Source organism: Oryzias melastigma, linkage group LG17 (genome assembly GCF_002922805.2).
Source record: "Oryzias melastigma strain HK-1 linkage group LG17, ASM292280v2, whole genome shotgun sequence".
In the NCBI taxonomy this organism is placed as follows: Eukaryota; Metazoa; Chordata; class Actinopteri; order Beloniformes; family Adrianichthyidae; genus Oryzias; species Oryzias melastigma.
In genome coordinates this window covers 100697-118669 of record NC_050528.1, presented here as the reverse complement: position 1 = coordinate 118669, position 17973 = coordinate 100697, and the positions used below count along the sequence as shown (strand labels likewise).

The following is a 17973-nucleotide window of genomic DNA, read 5'->3' as shown; positions in this document are numbered from 1 at the left end:
TTCATCAGCTTCTCTTCATCAGCTCCTCTTCATCTGCTCCTCTTCATCATCTCCTCTTCATCTGGTCCTCTTCATCTGGTCCTCTTCATCAGCTCCTCTTCATCAGCTCCTCTTCATCAGCTCCTCTTCATCAGCTCCTCTTCATCAGCTCCTCTTCATCATCTCTTCTTCAGCTGCTCCTCTTCATCAGCTCCTCTTCAGCTGCTCCTCTTCATCACCTCCTCTTCATCAGCTCCTCTTGATCAGCTCCTCTTCATCTGCTCCTCTTCATCACCTCCTCTTCATCACCTCCTCTTCATCACCTCCTCTTCATCAGCTCCTCTTCAGCTGTTCCTCTTCATCTGCGGCTCCTTCTGCTCCTGTTCTCCACAAACTGCTGGACTTTAGAAAACATCAGATCACTTTGGTGGAAACCACGACTCGTTCTTCAGGAGTTCTGGATCCTGAAATGACTGAGAAAGATCAGAAATCTCACAGATCACACGACAGATTCAGGGGAAGTGAAACCGTCCAAACTAGAATTTTCACAATAAAATCTCCTGATGACTCAGACAAACAAACAGCAGAATCTTCTGGATGATTCGGTCTGACAGGAGGATTGTTAACATTCAGCTGCAGTTATGATGATGATGACAGACTGTGTCTGAAAAGAAACCAGAACCGGTCCGGTTTCATCACCTCTCTTGTGTCTTCATCCACAGGAAACAGCAGCAGCTGCAGATGCAGGTCAGTATGGGGGGGGTGGGGGGGTGGGGGTTCCTGATCCTCACTGGAGTCAACATCCGCCTCATCAGCGCTTTGACCTGAACTTCCTCTGAGATGACAGAGCAGAACTGAAACGGATCCATGGCTGGAGATGATCAGATCTGTCAGGATTTCTGCTCAGAAACTGGAGGAACTCTCAGAACCGTTAGAGAAACTGCAGAGTTTTACGTCTATCTGCCGGCTGAGAGGAATCTTCATTCTCCGTTATCGTTAAGGATCTTTGCTGCCTGAGTTTGGTCCATCTGTCTGGCTCTTAGACTGTATATATAGACTGGACTGAGCGAGTGTGACTCCGCCCCTAAGAAAGTGCCTTACCTCCGGCTCCAGTCAAATGAAGCCAATTCAGCAACCATGTTGGAGCCAGACGACAGTGATTGGTCCGAGTCTATGAGTCACGTGTCTATGACAACTGCTGTCACCAATCATGGGACAGCTTGACTGAAGGCCACACCCCCTCCAGTAAAAGCAGCTCGGGTAGAATCTGTCTATGAAATCTGTCAATCTACGTTTACCGAGGTATCTGATTGGTCAGTTTATAACTGGAACTGCAGAAAAATCATTTAAAAAAGAAGATTATCAAGATGATGAAAATGTTTCAGATCCAGAATGTTATTCTGACCAATAAAATGACTGTTTGGTTCTCTATAGAGGTCTATGTGGGTTCTAAGGTACTTCCTGTTTGGAACGCCAGGTAAGAGGGGCCACTCAGTCCAGTTTTCAATATACAGTCAATGGTTTGCGCAGTTGACAGGTAGAGTAACCTCAGCGTCAGCATCAAACTCTGCCTTCTTTCTAGTCTTGATGACTCTAGAACTCCTCCAACACTCTTGGACTCCTCCCACACTCCATTACTCCTCCTAAACTCCAGGACTCCTCCCACATTTCATAACTCCTCCCACACTCCATAAGTCCACCCAAACTCCAGAACTCCTAACAAACTCCAGAGCTCCTCCCACACTCCAGAACTCCTCCCACACTCCAGAGCTCCTCCTAAACTCAAGGACTCCTCCCACATTTCATAACTCCTCCCACATTCCATAACTCCTCCCAAACTCCATAACTTCTCCCAAACTCCATAACTTCTCCCAAACTCTACAACTCCTCCCAAACTCCGGAACTCCTCCCACATTCCATAACTCCTCCCACACTCCATAACTCCTCCCACACTCCATAAGTCCTCCCAAGCTTCAGAACTCCTCCCACACTCCAGAACTCATCCCAAACAACAGAACTCCTCCCACTCTCTAGAACTCCTCCCAAACTCCAGAATTCCTTCTAAACTCCAGAGCTCCTCCCACATTCCAGAACTCTTCCTACACTCCGGAACTCCTCCCACACTCCGGAACTCTTCCTACACTCCGAAACTCTTCCCACATTCCGGAACTCTTCCTACACTCTGGAAATCCTCCCAAACTCCGGAACTACTCCCACATTCCAGAACTCCTCCCACACTCCAGAACTCCTCCCAAACTCCATAACTTTTCCTAAACTCCAGAACTCCTCCCACACTCCTTTACTCCTCCAAACTCCAGAACTCCTCCCACATTTCATAACTCCTCCCACACTCCATAAGTCCACCCAAACTCCCGAACTCCTAATAAACTCCAGAACTCCTCCCACATTCCACAACTCCTCCCACATTCCATAACACCTCCCACACTCCATAAGTCCTCCCAAGCTTCAGAACTCCTCCCAAACTCCAGAACTCCTTCCAAACTCCAGAGCTCCTCCCAAATTCCAGAACTATTCCTAAACTCCGGAACTCCTCCCACACTCCAGAACTCCCCCCAAACTCCAGAACTCCTCCCAAACTCTATACCTCCTCCCACACTCCAGAGCTCCTCCCACACTCCAGAACTCCTCCCACACTCCAGAGCTCCTCCCACACTCCAGAGCTCCTTCCAAACTCCAGAACTCCTCCCAAACTCCAGAGCTCCTCCCACACTCCATAACTCCTCCCGCACTCCATAACTCCTCCCACACTACAGAACTCATCCCAAACAAAAGAACTCCTCCCACTCTCCAAAACCCCTCCCAAACTCCCTACCTCCTCCCACACTCCAGAGCTCCTCCCACACTCCAGAGCTCCTCCAAAACTCCAGAACTCCTCCCATACTCCAGAACTCCTCCCACACTCCGGAACTTTTCCCACACTCCAGAACTCCATCTACACTTCAGAACTCCTCCCAAACTTCAGTACTCCTCCCACACTCTATACCTCCTCCCATACTTCTGAACTCCTCCCAAACTCCGGAACTTTTTCCACGCTCCAGAACTCCTCCCACACTCCAGAACTCCTCCCACATTTCAGTACTCCTCCCACACTTCAGAACTCCTCCCAAACTCCAGAGCTCCTCCCACACTCCATACTCCTCCCAAACTCTATACCTCCTACCAAACTCCAGAGCTCCTCCCACACTTCATACTCCTCCCAAACTCTATACCTCCTACCAAACTCCAGAACTACTCCCACACTCCTCCTCCAGGCTCTGCAGCCTCTGGCTTGCTGTCACAGTCAGAGGCCGACCTGCAGCTGGATATGAACCCAAACCTTTCTGAGAAACCTTCTCCTCTGCTGCTTCCTGTTCTGAAACGTACATCAATTTTTCCAAATTTGCTTCCAATCGCATCGTCCTGACTAACCCTTAAGAAGCCAGACCCGGTCTTCCTTAAAGGAGTGCTGTGGGACGTACCGCCGGCCAAGTGGAGCACAGAGCTCATTCTGATGTCTCACTGAGGTCTTCTCTGGGTTAGAAGTCCTCCATTGTTTAGTCGTTAAATCTGTTTCATGAACCCTGACATCAGTGAAGACTTTCTGTCTTCTCAGAGTTTGTTCATTCTCGTTCATTCATATTCAGAGATCAGCTCCAGTTTTCTGTGGTTTCAGTCGAATGAAGACTGAAAACTAACACTATAATTGAACGGTTGTGTGTTCCAGGTCTACCTCGCATGGTGGCCATCAGAGACTACAGCGGCGTCCCCTGTCCCCAGTGTGGGCCCCCCCTGAGCTTCCATGTGGGGGACGTCATGGAGCTGATCTTTGCAGACGTGCACAGCACCTGGTGGCAGGTGAGCTGGAGCTTTGTCTGTCTCTGTGGTGACATGGCGTGGCGTGGTGGGCGGGGACACCGCCTCCTGTAAGCTGGACCCAAACAGAGCAAATGTCACGCGGCAGACGTGTTGGCACGGCGTGCTGCCATGGTAACGGCGCACGCATGGATGGGATGATGCAGCGTTTCTGGTCTGAACGCGGCTCCATCAGCAGCTGTTCTGCTCAGTGAGAGACATGCAGCAGCAGCTGCACTGATGGAGTTTGTGCAGCACAATAGTGCATGCAGAGGTGCAGCCTGGTCGTCATCACAGTAAACGAGGTTTCTCGATGCTGAAAGGAGTTGTAGTGACTAGAAATGAAAAGGTCCCTTCGTTGTTTGGCAGTAATCTCTCCATTCCACCACTAGATGTCAGTAAATCACACAAACTGCAGGTGGATCAGCTGATCAGGTGAAGGCGGGGCAGATTCTTCTGAATCTCAGGTTTACACAAACAGCAGCAGCTGCTCGTTTGTTTGTAGAGAAGACGGATCCGACGTTTCATCTCTCAGTTCAGATCCGAGGATCATCCGTTCGGACGCTTCCAAACCTCTGATGCTGATTAAAGAAGCTGGAAAGTTCACTAATGATATGAAAAGTTAGCAGGAAGTTGTGAAGTATTTAATATTTGTCTTATTAGAGGCAGTGTGGCGACTACCAGCTCTTTAAACGTCTCTGTTTACGAGGAAGACTCCTGGGAAGGTTTCCTCTCCGGTGGCGCCGGAGGATGGAATTACAGGACATGGAGGACTCGCCTGCCCTGTTACCCAGAAGGCAATTACCCTCCATCCCCTGGCAGAACAAAACAATCAATCACTGTAATCTCATTGGATGCTCTGATCCTGCCTGTTTATGCCAACAGAGTCATGAGTTTCATCTTTATCATTCGCTCATCCAGAGCAGAAGAAATAATGAAAACCTCCCATCAAATCTTATTGCTCTGAATAAATCACAGCGATGGGCCAAGATTTGCTTTGCAATCGAATTAAAAGCTTTTCATAGTCTAATAAAGAGGGCGGGGAGGGGGGGTGCAGGGCTCGCCGCGCTCGCCGTCAACCTCAAACTCTGATGGATCCACAGAAGATCTTACGGTCAGGAAATAGACTCCAGCTCCGGAGCAGCTCCGCTTCATGATCCGCTTCTGTCCTGAGGTGGAGCGCTGCTCTGACCTCGCCGTTCGTGTAAGATGGCGGCGCTGCCAGCCTGCAACGGCGCCAATGTTTGGGAATTCAAGGAGCAGAAAAAGATCCATCATTTAGTGTTAAAGCTGTAGTGTACAAATCTAACAGAGTCGGAGCCAGAATGAACTCGGGATGCAGAGGAGATGAGAGGCTGGTTGCGGGGGGGGCAGGGAGGAAGAGGAGCGGGGAGGAAGAGCGGCAGTGATGAAGAAGAGCAATGATGAAGAGCAGCAGTGATGAAGAGCGGCGGTGACGAAGAGGAGCAGTGATGAAGAGCAGTGGTGACGATGAGGAGCAGTGATGTAAAGGAGCAGTGATGAAGATGAGCAGTGATGAAGAGGAGCAGTGACGAAGAGCGGCAGTGATGAAGAGCGGCGGTGATGAAGAGGAGCAGTGATGAAGATGAGCAGTGATGTAGAGGAGCAGTGATGAAGAGGAGCAGTGATGAAGATGAGCAGTGATGAAGAGGAGCAGTGATGAAGAGGAGCAGTGATGAAGAGGAGCACTGATGAAGAGGAGCGGTGATGAAGAGGAGCGGTGATGAAGAGGAGCAGTGATGAAGAGGAGCAGTGATGAAGAGGAGCGGTGATGAAGAGCGGCAGTGATGAAGAGGAGCAGTGATGAAGATGAGCAGTGATGAAGAGGAGCAGTGATGAAGAGGAGCAGTGATGAAGAGGAGCAGTGATGAAGAGGAGCGGTGATGAAGAGCGGCAGTGATGAAGAGGAGCGGTGATGAAGAGGAGCAGTGATGAAGAGGAGCAGTGATGAAGAGGAGCGGTGATGAAGAGCGGCGGTTCAGACGAGTCTCACCATGGTAACTGCTGTTTCCCTGCAGGGCAGGATCCTGGCCTCCAGTAAGACGGGCTTCTTTCCCAGCGACGCCGTGAGGCCGTGTCCGTGCGTAAGTGTTCATCCAGATCGACACTTTTCCGTCTTTAGACTCACTTTAACGTCCTGAACAGAAAACTGAATTTGAGCTGATCCCAGACGGATCTCGGCGTCAGGTCTCCAACGTTTGCTCTGATTCCAGGTTCCCAAACCCGTGGATTACTCCGGCCAGCTGTGGTAAGTGCGGCGGAGAGCCGTTCCTCACCGACCGTCGGGGCGTTCCCTCCTCCACGTTCAGAGCGGTTGGTGGTGTTGTTAGTGCAGCAGCTGTTCATGGATGGTTCAGGTTTGCAGGCCCTCTGGAGAGGTACCAGGCGGAGGTGGAGCTGCTCCACCAGGACAACGGGACGTACCTGATCCGGCACCGCAGTAAAGAGTGCAACGAGTACGCCATCAGCATCAAGTAAGAGTCTGATTCTAGATCTTCCTGCACAGTGATCACCGTGAATGACCTGCAGTAACACCAGGAGGAAGTGCTGCTGCTGTGAGGCTCAGAGACAGGAAACCACACGGCAGCAGCTCTATTGTGTTCATGTCTACGTTTGTGTTTGAGCCAAAGCCGACCTTCAGTCTTGATAGAAACATTCTCCCCCATCATTCAGAGCAGCTCAGGTCACATGACTGACCGGGACCGTTGGTGAACATCAGGACTTCTCTGTTCAGAACTGCTGGTTTTGACCCGAATCCTCAGTCTGGAGCGGGTCCCAGCGACCCGCCATGCTTCCTCTGGTGGCCCCGCCCCGCCCTGCTCCTCATTGGCTGTTTGATGTCTTCCAGTCCTAATTGAGTCTCAGTGCTTAAGATCCTAATCTGGATGTGATGGAGATAACAGAGAGAGAGCCGCAACTAATCAACTCCTGACCTCAAACACTGCAACTGTGTGTGTGCACGTGTGTCTGTCATGTCATTGGTCTCTAATGTCCTAATGTTTCAGTGAAGCTGCAGCTTCTCCAAACAGCAAAGATTCATCATTTAAGCGTCTTTGATCCATAAATGAGATGGTTTATTTAACAAACTCTTGTCATGTGACCAGGCTGACGCCACTGACAGCCTGGTCACATGACATCACTCAGAAATCTGCATCTCTACTGCTGACAGCTTTGATTGCATTAGATCAGGGGGTCAAACTCAATCACTCAAAACACACTTTAGGTCACGGGACGAACAGGACAAACACTTGTTGAACACTAAAACTACATTTTTAAAACTTTAAAACTGTCACTTTTTAACATAGTTATGAATAAACACAGGCAAGAATATTATTCAGAATAAATCAACATAAACCTTACAGAACTTTCAATATTTTACTCTCTATAATATATATATATATATTTAAAAATTATAAAACTAAATGCTAAAAAAAAAATGCATTTCTTTACTTTTATGTCATTTTATATGAAAAATTACACTTATAAATATCTCAAAAGATTTTGATCTGTTAAAATGATCCAAATATGAACATTTTTGAACAAAACAAACAATCCTGGAAACAAACATAACATTTGTTCTTTTCAACAAAAACAAATCAAATCGTTTTCTCTGTGATTTGTTGCGGGCCCGATCCTGATCCGGATCCAGATCTGAATCGGGCCCCCGGACCTTTACTTTGACACATGTGCATCAGACGAAATGTGTGAACAAATGAGGAGTTTCTGTGTCTCAAAGGTCCGTCAAGAAACTGTTGAAGATGATGATGATGAGGGAGCAAAAGTAGGCGGAGCTTTGGATGTGAAATGTCTGGATCTGCATCAGACTGATCACTGAAAACCATCAGATCTACGGCTGTCTCTGAATCAATAACTGCTATAAAACGATCGAGCAGCCTGGATTTTAAATGCAGACACTGCGGCTGGGTGGCTCAGTGGGCTAGGTGAAGGGCTGACACGCAGGAGTCCTGGGTTCGATTCCCAGGGTTGTCCACTGATCCCCACCCAGATTGGGTCCTTAGCCAAAACCCTCGACCCTGCTGCCTAACTGGGTCCCTGTGCCCCTCAAGTACAGGGTTGTGTCAGGAAGGGCATCCGGCGTAAGAACTCTGCCAAATCACTGATGCCAAACAGTGGGTGCTGTTACGCTGTGGCGACCCCGAAAGGGATAAGCCGAAAGGTGAACGAACGAACACCGCGGTCACTGCTTTTCTTTCTTTTGTCTAAACCCCGGATATGATGTCACTGATTTCATGAAGTGAAAATCACATCAATACGAACAGTTCACGTTCATTCATGACTCCACTGATGATGAAAATATGGAATTTATTCAAATAACACATTTAAACATGTTTTTTCACAAAAATGGTTAAATCCCAATGCATTGTGGTCTATAATCTAGTGATTATTGATGCTGGCCGGTTTTTCACAAAGACTTCTGGGAAATCTCTAGTGCTCTGGATTTTGGATTTTTAGATCCAGAATGGTGGACGGACTATATAGTGAGTAGAGAGGGAGTTCAGACGCAGCCTCTGTCTTTACTGAACTGACCCTCCATGTCTTCACCATCACTTTGTGGGAGGAGTCACACTTTAGTGAGAATCTCAAAGACGAACAGAAGCAAAGGATAAAATTACAGCTACAATTTATAGAATAAATAATCATAAAATGTTTGCGCTGATATAGTAGAACAGTCTTCTGGAAAACAGCAGGATTCCTTCAGACAACTCACCCTCCTTATGACCCGTCTTCAGCTTCCTCTTCAGGCAGAAGTTCAGAACTTTCCGGTCGGTTCCACACTCTTCGTTGTTTTCTGGTCCTCTGTGGAAGTCTTCCTGACAGCATGATCCTCTTGTTGCTCAGCTTCATCCGGTCTCTTCGGTCTGGACTGAGAATCCCGGTTTTCTCCTCAGAAGTTCATGTCATCTTCCTCTTCCTCAGGTTCAGCGATAAAGTGAAGCACATCAAGATTCTGACCAAAGACGGAGGTTTCTACATCGCTGAGAGCCGGCTGTTCAAGACGGTGCAGGTACAGACTGACAGGAACTGCTGCTCTCTCCCGGAACTTTGACTTCCTCTTTCCCTAATCATGAGACGAACGAGGTTCCTCTGACAGAACTTCAATTCAATTCAATTTTATTTATATAGCCCAATATCACAAATTCAATTTGCCTCATTGGGCTTCATGCCTGTAGTTTTAACAGATGCACAGATGGAGTCATAAAATATGCACAATAGGTAAAAACTAAACAGACTATAAAGAACGGTCATCCCTGTCCTTAGACCCTCCCTCGCGGTAAGGAAAAACTCCTAAAAAAACCTGAGTCAGGAAAAAAAGAAGAAACCTTAGGGATTCCCACATGAGGGAGAGATCCCATCCCAGGACGGACAGGCGATACCAGAACGGTTAAAGAAAAGTTAGCTGCTAAAACTGCATATATGAGTAGAGTTCATTCATATAGAGCTGAGGGACGAGTGATGATTAAGTCCATAGTCCAGATGAAGCAGAACTGCAGTCCACGACCAGGAGCAGGAGGACAGACGACCCACCAGGAATCACTCCACTCAGAGATGCAGGATGGTGTCGGGGCTTCATCCAGATGGGCGGGGCTTCGTCAGGATCACCAGCAAGTCTCCCGGAAACTGCAATCTCTCCCGGTTTCTCTCAGACGGTTTGGTTCCGTCAGACCCGAAGTGATGAAGCAGGATTCAAACCGTCTTCCAGGGTTTAGAGCAGGACGGTAGAACGTTCTCATGGTAGTTCTGGAATGTTCCTGCTTCAGGATGGAGGCAGAGTTTCCTTGAAGAGGCCATTCCATGAAAAACAACGTTATGAGCTGTTAGTGCATTATACTGATCAAGAGTAATCCTCTAAAAACCAGCAGCCCCTCCCATACCCACCAATCACGTGCTGATGTCACAGAGTGAGAACCGCCCCTTCCAGGAAGAGTCTGCCCTGACAGCTCCGCCCCCAGACTAACACCAACACCCGATTTCTCCAGAGCCTCTGTTACCGGCACCTCCCTAGGGGCCGCTGGGCGGTAGGGTGTCTGTGCAGCTGCAGCTGTGGACGAATCACAAAGCTCCTTTGATAATGGATCATTCACTGAAGACAGTTTCACAATTGTCAATATTCCATAAACAAATCAGATAAAATAATAAAGAAATAAAAGCTGAATTCACAATAAACAATATAATCACGCTCATGAAGAGCAGAAATGTAACCACACAATTATCTGTTTTCAACGTTTCTGTGCAACTGCACTGATTCCTGTACACACAAATGCAATTTGGGCACATCAAAGGAACTAAATGGCGGTAAAATGGCGGCGGTAGAACACATTTTGAGAAATACACCTTTTACAAATTTAGGAATGTTCTTTGCTCTTCTACAACAATCATACATTACTTACTAAATAAATAATTAGTAAATAAATGACTACAACACTCCCAATGTCACATTTAACACAATAAAACAACTTACCTGTGAAAAATCCAAACACATCTGATCAGGACAACACCTCTTCAATAAAGGAGCTGCGCCTCTTTCATCGATTGTCCACAATGGCAGAGCAGCGCCAACAGCACCACCCACTGGCGGTCAAGTGCAATGCACCCAACTCAAACAACAGAGAGAAAGTGTGGGTGTTTGTTTTCTCTTTCTTTAACCCACTACACTAACAGTGATCATCAGCAAAGTGTTGTGATTTTATCATCGACTCTGAGAAAAAGTGGTTCCTCTTGTGTCTAATCTACAGAGAAACGACTCGTAAGATAATGTCTTTAAGTGGAGACAATGTTTTCAGGCTGCAGAGATAGAAGAGTTTGTTCAAAAGAAGAGTCTGCTCGTCAGAAATAGTTATCTTCAGGAGCACGACAGGACAGACAGAAACGTTTAGTCTGTGATCGCCACCACAGATGACTGTTAAAATGAATCTGTATCAAAGTGGATTAAACCTCAGAGCCGGCGCCATTCCTCCAATCAAACCGGATGCAGACGCGAACGTAAATCACACAACTACCTGAAATGATGTTGTTTAACGCTAGAGCTACTGGTATAGACACATGCACAGCTGTAGAAACAGACAGCAGCACGACAGTTATTAGTCAGCTTCTCATTGACCGTCAGAAACATCCTGCAGACGTCTTTGGGGTCGCTGTGGTTCCTCCTGCACTTCACCATCTGGATTGGACTGTGGGTTAGATATCAAACATGGTAAATGGTGTGTACTTGGTGTGTACTTATATAGTGCTTCACTACTTTCTTTGAAGGCCCAAAGCGCTTTACAGTCACAGTCACATTCACACATTGATGGCAGCTCCACTGCTGAACACTGGCGCCAACCTCCCACCAGAGGCAGTGTGGAGTTCAGTGTCTTGCTCAAAGACACTTCAACACACAGGCAGGCAAGGCGGGAATCGAAGCCACAATCTTCTGATCGGGAGTCGACCGCCCTGCCGCTGCTCCACAGCCGCCTCCAATATCCATGTAAAATGGTAAATGGTAAATGGCGTATACTTGTATAGCGCTTTCTACCCTCCTTCGAGGGCCCAAAGCGCTTCACAGTCACAGACCCATTCACACATTCACACACACATTCACACACTGGTGGTGGCTCCGCTGTCGAACACTGGCGCCAACCTCCCACCAGAGGCAATTCGGGGTTCAGTGTCTTGCCCAAGGACACTTCGACACATGGGCGGGCAAGGCGGAGTCGAACCTGCTCACTTCTGATCAGGAGTCGACCGCCCTACCACTGCACCACGGCCGCCCCAAAGTCCAAAGTTCAGAGATTGTTTGCATGCGCGGACACACGGAGGAACACCAGCTCTAGGATGACGGGGCGGGACGGACAAAGAGCGAAAGGCGGAGCCTCAGAGATCGAGTTGTTTCACTTCTGGGTATGAAAGAGTCCACAAAAATAACTCATGTTTAATAATTTATTTTTTAGTGTTCAAAAGATAATATATGATCCTTTCTATGGATATAGTTCACTCTGAAAGGCTGAAGAAAATCATGGATGGCCTCTTCAAATCTTCAGGTTCAGGAGATGAGAACGTCAGGAAGATCAGTCTGCAGAAATGATCCTTCGTTTTGAATCTTTGTGCTTACTGATCTATTGTATCTCACTGATCTATTCTATCTCAGTGATCTATCTCAGTGATCTATCTCTCTGATCTATCTCAGTGATCTATCTCAGTGATCTATCTCAGTGATCTATCTCTCTGATCTATCTCAGTGATCTATCTCACTGATCTATTCTATCTCAGTGATCTATCTCAGTGATCTATCTCACTGATCTATCTCAGTGATCTATTCTATCTCACTGATCTATCTCAGAGATCTATCTCAGTGATCTATCTCAGTGATCTATTCTATCTCAGTGATCTATTCTATCTCAGTGATCTATCTCAGTGATCTATCTCACTGATCTATCTCAGTGATCTATTCTATCTCACTGATCCATCTCAGTGATCTATCTCGGTGATCTATTCTATCTCAGTGATCTATCTCAGTGATCTATCTCACTGATCTATTTCACTGATCTATCTCAGTGATCTATTCTATCTCACTGATCTATCTCAGTGATCTATCTCGGTGATCTATTCTATCTCAGTGATCTATATCAGTGATCTATCTCACTGATCTATTCTATCTCAGTGATCTATCTATAGTTGAATAACTTGTGTCTAAACCGTCCTGCCGACCGAACCGTTCCCTCCTCCGGTCCGTCCTCCTCCTGCATGTGAATCTGTGTCTCGTCCTGCAGGAGCTGGTGGACTACTACCAACAGCACTCTCTGAAGGAGGGCTTCAGCAGCCTGGACACCACCCTGCAGGTCCCCTACCGGGAACCGGCCAACGGAAACCTGCCCAGGGCCATCACCAGGACCGGCACTGGTGAGGACCCCCCCCCCTCTGCCTGACAGATGCTGATGCTTAGATCAGGCTGTGGTGCAGCGTGGCACACCTGAAGGATAGAGGAGCTGTCTCTAGTTTGAGATGAAACTGAAGTGAAGAATAGTTTGTAGCTTCAGGTCATTGAAGAAGCACAGAGCTTCAGCGTTGAAGCATAATCTGGGATGGAATGAAGGCGGAGGACAGGACTCCTCATGAGTCACAGGAGGAGGAGGTGCAGAGGCAGGAAGTGTTGGATCCTCGCTCGGCTTGGCAGGGAGATCCCGTCAGGCTCTTGGCCCGAGGCGAGCGCCGGGAGTCCGCCGCTCCCAAAGCTCGCGCTGCTCCGCTCTGAGATGGCTTCACAATTTTCCTGACAGGTGAAAACCGAGGAAAGGAAGGAAAAGAGTCGTCTGCTGACACGCACCTGGGGGAGCCCCTCCGGCCAGCTGAGGACCCCACTTCCTCCACAACACTCAGAAAAGTTTTCAGTCTGCTCTGAAAGCAGATGTCTTACAGAGACGTACGTGCAGACCGGCGGCGCGGAGGCGGCGCGTGAAGGCAGCGCGTGAAGGCGGGAACAAAGCCAAGACGCTCTTTGTGTCTGTTCGGATGCAGAATTCCCTCCGTTTCCCGCCGTCAGTCTCTCCGCGCTTCCCGCTTCAAAGCAGCTTTGCTGCCATTCACTCATCGGCTGACAGCCCGCTGTTGTCCCAGTGCATGCTGGGATACATCCGTCCACCCCAAATGTGTCCTCCTCCGTAAACAAAGTCTGGCTGCATCTCCTCTGAGGGAAGCAGACGTGTCAGCGATGGAAGGAAGCCACAACAATCGCACACAGCGACAAACAAAATCCACACAATCAGCGAGAGCCGTGTCCTCGTCTGAGGATGTTTGAGGATTCATCTCCGAATAATCTTCCTGAAGCCGAAACTTCTGAACAAACTGAACGGAAGAAACGTCAGAGGGACAATGTAATGTCTCTCTTTGAAACATTTCCTCTATCAGATGTAGAGCTGGAGTTTCTAGAAGAATCACCTGTTGACATCTCCACAGTGGAAGAGCACGGAGGAGGAAGTTAGTGGTGAGGCTGTCCTTACATGCTCAGTAACTGTGAGACCATCATGATCCTGCTGATCAGAGAACACAGCAGAGACTTCAAGAACATGATAAACCGGAGATTACTGTAATCTGGAGGAGATTACTGCAGTTTGACACTTCTACTCTCCTTGGCTTGTTTACATTAAAAGTGGGGTCATCTGGACCCACCAGACAGCGCGCTGATTTTTTTTTTTATCATTGATTCTTGAGTTTCACTAATGTCCATGACAGACATAAAATCCTGTCCACATTTGTCATGGAAGGAATTACATCAATATGTGGGCGGAGTCATCTGGACCCCAAAGAGAGCAGAAGGGCTAGAGGAACATAGATTACTGAAATCTAGAGGAGATTACTGAAATCTAGAGGAGATTACTGTAAATCAGAGGAGATTACTGAAAGTCAGAGGGACGAAGATTACTGTAATCTAGAGGGACGAAGATTACTGAAATCTAGAGGAGATTACTGTAAATCAGAGGAGATTACTGAAATCTAGAGGAGATTGCTGAAAGTCAGAGGAGATTAATGTAATCTAGAGGAGATTACTGAAAGTCAGAGGAGATTAATGTAATCTAGAGGAGATTACTGAAAGTCAGAGGAGATTACTGTAATCTAGAGGAGATTACTGTAAATCAGAGGAGATTACTGTAAACTAGAGGAGATTACTGTAATCTAGAGGAGATTACTGTAAATCAGAGGAGATTACTGTAATCTAGAGGGTCGTAGATTACTGTAATCTAGGGGGATCAGAGGAACAGACAGTCTGATCTCATCCGCTCACTCTGATGACACTTTTCTGCTTTTTCTCTTATCCATGTAATCATCTTTCTGTCAAATGATCCTCGTTTCAACTCTTCGCTCTGACCTGAATTACTGCTCACCTCCACCCTTCATCTCCACCCCTCACCTCCACCATCACCTCCACTCCTCACCACCACCCTCACCTCCACCATCATCTCAAACCCTCACCTCCACCCTGCTTTTCACCCCTTACCTCCACCCTCACTTCCACTCATCACCTCCACCATCACCTAAACCATCATCTCCACCCATCACCTCCATCCATCATCTCCACCATCACCTCCACTCCTGACCTCCACCCTCACCTCCACCCCACACCTCCACCCCTCACCTCCACTCCTGACGTCCACCATCACCTCCACCATCATCTCAACCCCTTACTTCCACCCTGCTTTCCACCGCTCACCTCCACCATCACCTCCACCCATCATCTCCACCATCACCTCCACCATCACCTCCACCCTCACCTCCACCTTCATCTCCACCATAACCACCACCCATCATCTCCAACTTCACCTCCACCCTCGCATCCACCTTCATCTCCACCATAACAACCACCCATCATCTCCAACTTCACCTCCACCCCTCACCTCCACCATCATCTCAAACCCTCACTTTTACCCTCACCTCCACCCTGCTTTTCACCCCTTACCTCCACCCTCACCTCCACCCCTCACCTCCACCCCTCACCTTCAACATCACCTCCACCCCTCAATTCCACCACCACCTTCTCCCATCACCTCCACCCCTTACCTCCATCCATTACCTCTACCATCACCTCCACCCCTCAATTCCACCACTACCTCCATCCATCACCTCCACCATCTCCTCCACCCCTCATCTTCACCCTTGCGTTCTAGTTTTCTCTCTGGTTCCTTCTGGAGGCTGCAGCTTCGTTCCTCCCAGCTTCTCGCCCTTCTGGTCAGGTACCGCTGCTACTTTTACTTTCTGTTTTCTTCTCATCTGACGGTCTGCAGAGCAGCCGTTGCTGTGACTCATCAATGCATCTGTTCAGCCACTGAGATCAGAGAAGTTCTTGTTTGTTCTTCCATGTAACAAGGTGTTGCAAACAAAAGCTGGAGTTTAGGTTCGTTCAAGACTTTTTCCTGTTGTTTCTGCATAGAAACCAGAACAGAGTAAACACTGAGGTTTACAGGACTGATAGAGTCTACGATGGTTTTCTCTCAATCTGCTTGATTGTTAGAATTATTTTTGGTCAGAAGACATGAACCTTTAAATGTAAGCTGTTTGGATCAGAACCTCTAATCAGAACTGAATGGAGATCCTCCTGACAGTGACCCGTCTGTGTTAGTTTTCTCCCCCAGGGTGGTGGGCGTGGCCGTGGCGCGGTACGACTTCAGCTCCAGAGACACCCGCGAGCTCTCTCTACTTCAGGGAGACGTCATCAGGATCTACAGCAAGATGCCCAACGGCTGGTGGAAGGGAGAAGTGGACGGCCGGGTAGAAGATCCACTTCCTTCTTCTTCTGCTGCAGATCCTTACTGGAGGGGGGTAGGGGGGTGGAGCTGTTATAAAAGGACATTTTCACTGAAACATTAGTCCATCATCAGTCTGCAGCTGAACTTTCTCGCTGTTTTAACCATCTCAGAGGGAACGTCGTCTCACTCTGATGACATCAGATGTGAACGTATTGATTGACTCCGTTGTTGTTAAATCGTCTGCAGAGCTCAGATCCTCCTCAGGTCTCAGAGTGAGGGGCGGGGCTGTGGCCTAATCTTCCTGATAAAAGATGCATTCTGGGAGCTTCACTGCACTAACGCGTGTCTGTGTCCAGGTGGGCTGGTTTCCCTCCACCTACGTGGATGAAGAGGACTGACTTCGTCACCCTCACCCTCTGTCATCTGAACGTGACGTGAACGGAGAGGACGGCGGTTTCCCTGACGGACTTCTGCTCCAATCAGATTCCTGCCGTCCGTCTGCCCCCCCACACTGATAGACGGCTCTGTGGTCCCTGAAGCTCTCGTCTCTGTTGTCCTCATGTTTGACAGGAAAACGTAGCCCTGTAGCTGCAGCACTGAGGGGGCGGGGCTACGACGCTCTGACTCTTCTTCTACCACTGTGACATAGAACCCACGGGACGTGTCTAAGCACTGAAACACAGCAGCCTGCAGGTGGATTTCGGGGGGGGGGGGCTCAGTCCTTTTTATTCTGTTTCTTCTTTATCTGATGACTTTTCCAAACAAGTCCTCATTTCTTCCGTTGAAGTTCTGCAGAAACTCAAGAGTGAATGAAAGGATCATTTACGACTGATTCATATGAGGGGGGGGCACATGACAACAGCTGATAATAAACTGAAATCATGCAGAGACTGAAGCAAACATGTTTATTAGATTATTGTAGTTTTTTAAGGTTTGAGTGTTTACTGGAACTCAGTCAGAATGTGATTCAAGGCTGATGCAACAGCTGTTCACTGGAGAGGAAGGTGACACTGGGTGTTCAGAGATGCAGCTTTCCCTCCTCACATGACCCCCCCCCCCCAGAACAGTGTGTGCTCCACCAATATTTAAGAAGAGCATCTCCTCTACATTGTTCTCCTGAGTTCAGTCTGCTGTGTTTCACTGACTGCAGTCTCACTGAGAGGATTCATCAGAAACAATGACTGACCAAAGGAATAAACATGGACTGCATGCAGGTCATGGTCTCCACAGACGGATTATCCACAACATGGATCTAAAGAAACGACTCCAGCAACAGTTTAACTGAAGCAGGAGCGCTGCTGTCATTTTGTAATTAAGATAAAGATTCAAATGAAAATCATTTCCTAGAATTGTTGGGTGAAGAATTCTGTTTTTACAAGTAGGCTGAATAAAGTTAATCGATAAACAGATTTTTAAGTTACAAATAAGAAGTAGACAATATTTTTCAAAGCACTGTTGTCTGTGTTTGTTGGTATAAATAAAGTTTTCCATGTTATGATATAAGTCCTAAAGTGTTCATGAAGTGACCCCCCCCCCCAACATTAGGTCCTTCAGTTCAACATGTAACGACTGGAGGGTTAATGGAGTCATGCTAAGGAAGCTTGGATCATCAACCTTTCCTTCTCCTTTTCCCTCCAGTTTAAGTGCAAGTGTGTCTGGGAAATGTATTTTAAATCCGACTCTCCAAACGATATAAAGTCCTCTGTTGTGAGGCTAAACCGCATCGCGCTGAGAAGAGCTTTTCTTCACGTGGGAGTTCTCTGAAGTTTACATTTAAATGTAAGGAATGACTTGTTGTAGAATGAACTTCTTAAGGTTATAAAACCGTTGTTTTATATATTGAAGCGCTGGAAGCTCAGTGCTAACGAGCCTGTTTGAGATGACC

The 17973-nt window shown here is 47.7% G+C and overlaps 1 protein-coding gene across 1 annotated transcript in view; it reads left to right on the top strand.

Annotated features, from left to right (window-relative positions):
• LOC112147635 (guanine nucleotide exchange factor VAV3) overlaps positions 1-17591 on the top strand; it is a gene marked incomplete in the record, with an annotated part of 47836 nt that extends 30245 nt beyond the window's left edge. Inside the window, 9 exon segments of the mRNA XM_024274159.2 lie at positions 702-726; positions 3704-3834; positions 5871-5936; positions 6066-6100; positions 6210-6326; positions 8791-8878; positions 12621-12750; positions 15962-16110; positions 16445-17591. Coding sequence (XP_024129927.1) covers positions 702-726; positions 3704-3834; positions 5871-5936; positions 6066-6100; positions 6210-6326; positions 8791-8878; positions 12621-12750; positions 15962-16110; positions 16445-16486 — 783 coding nt within the window.
• Positions 17592-17973: the final 382 nt, after the last annotated feature.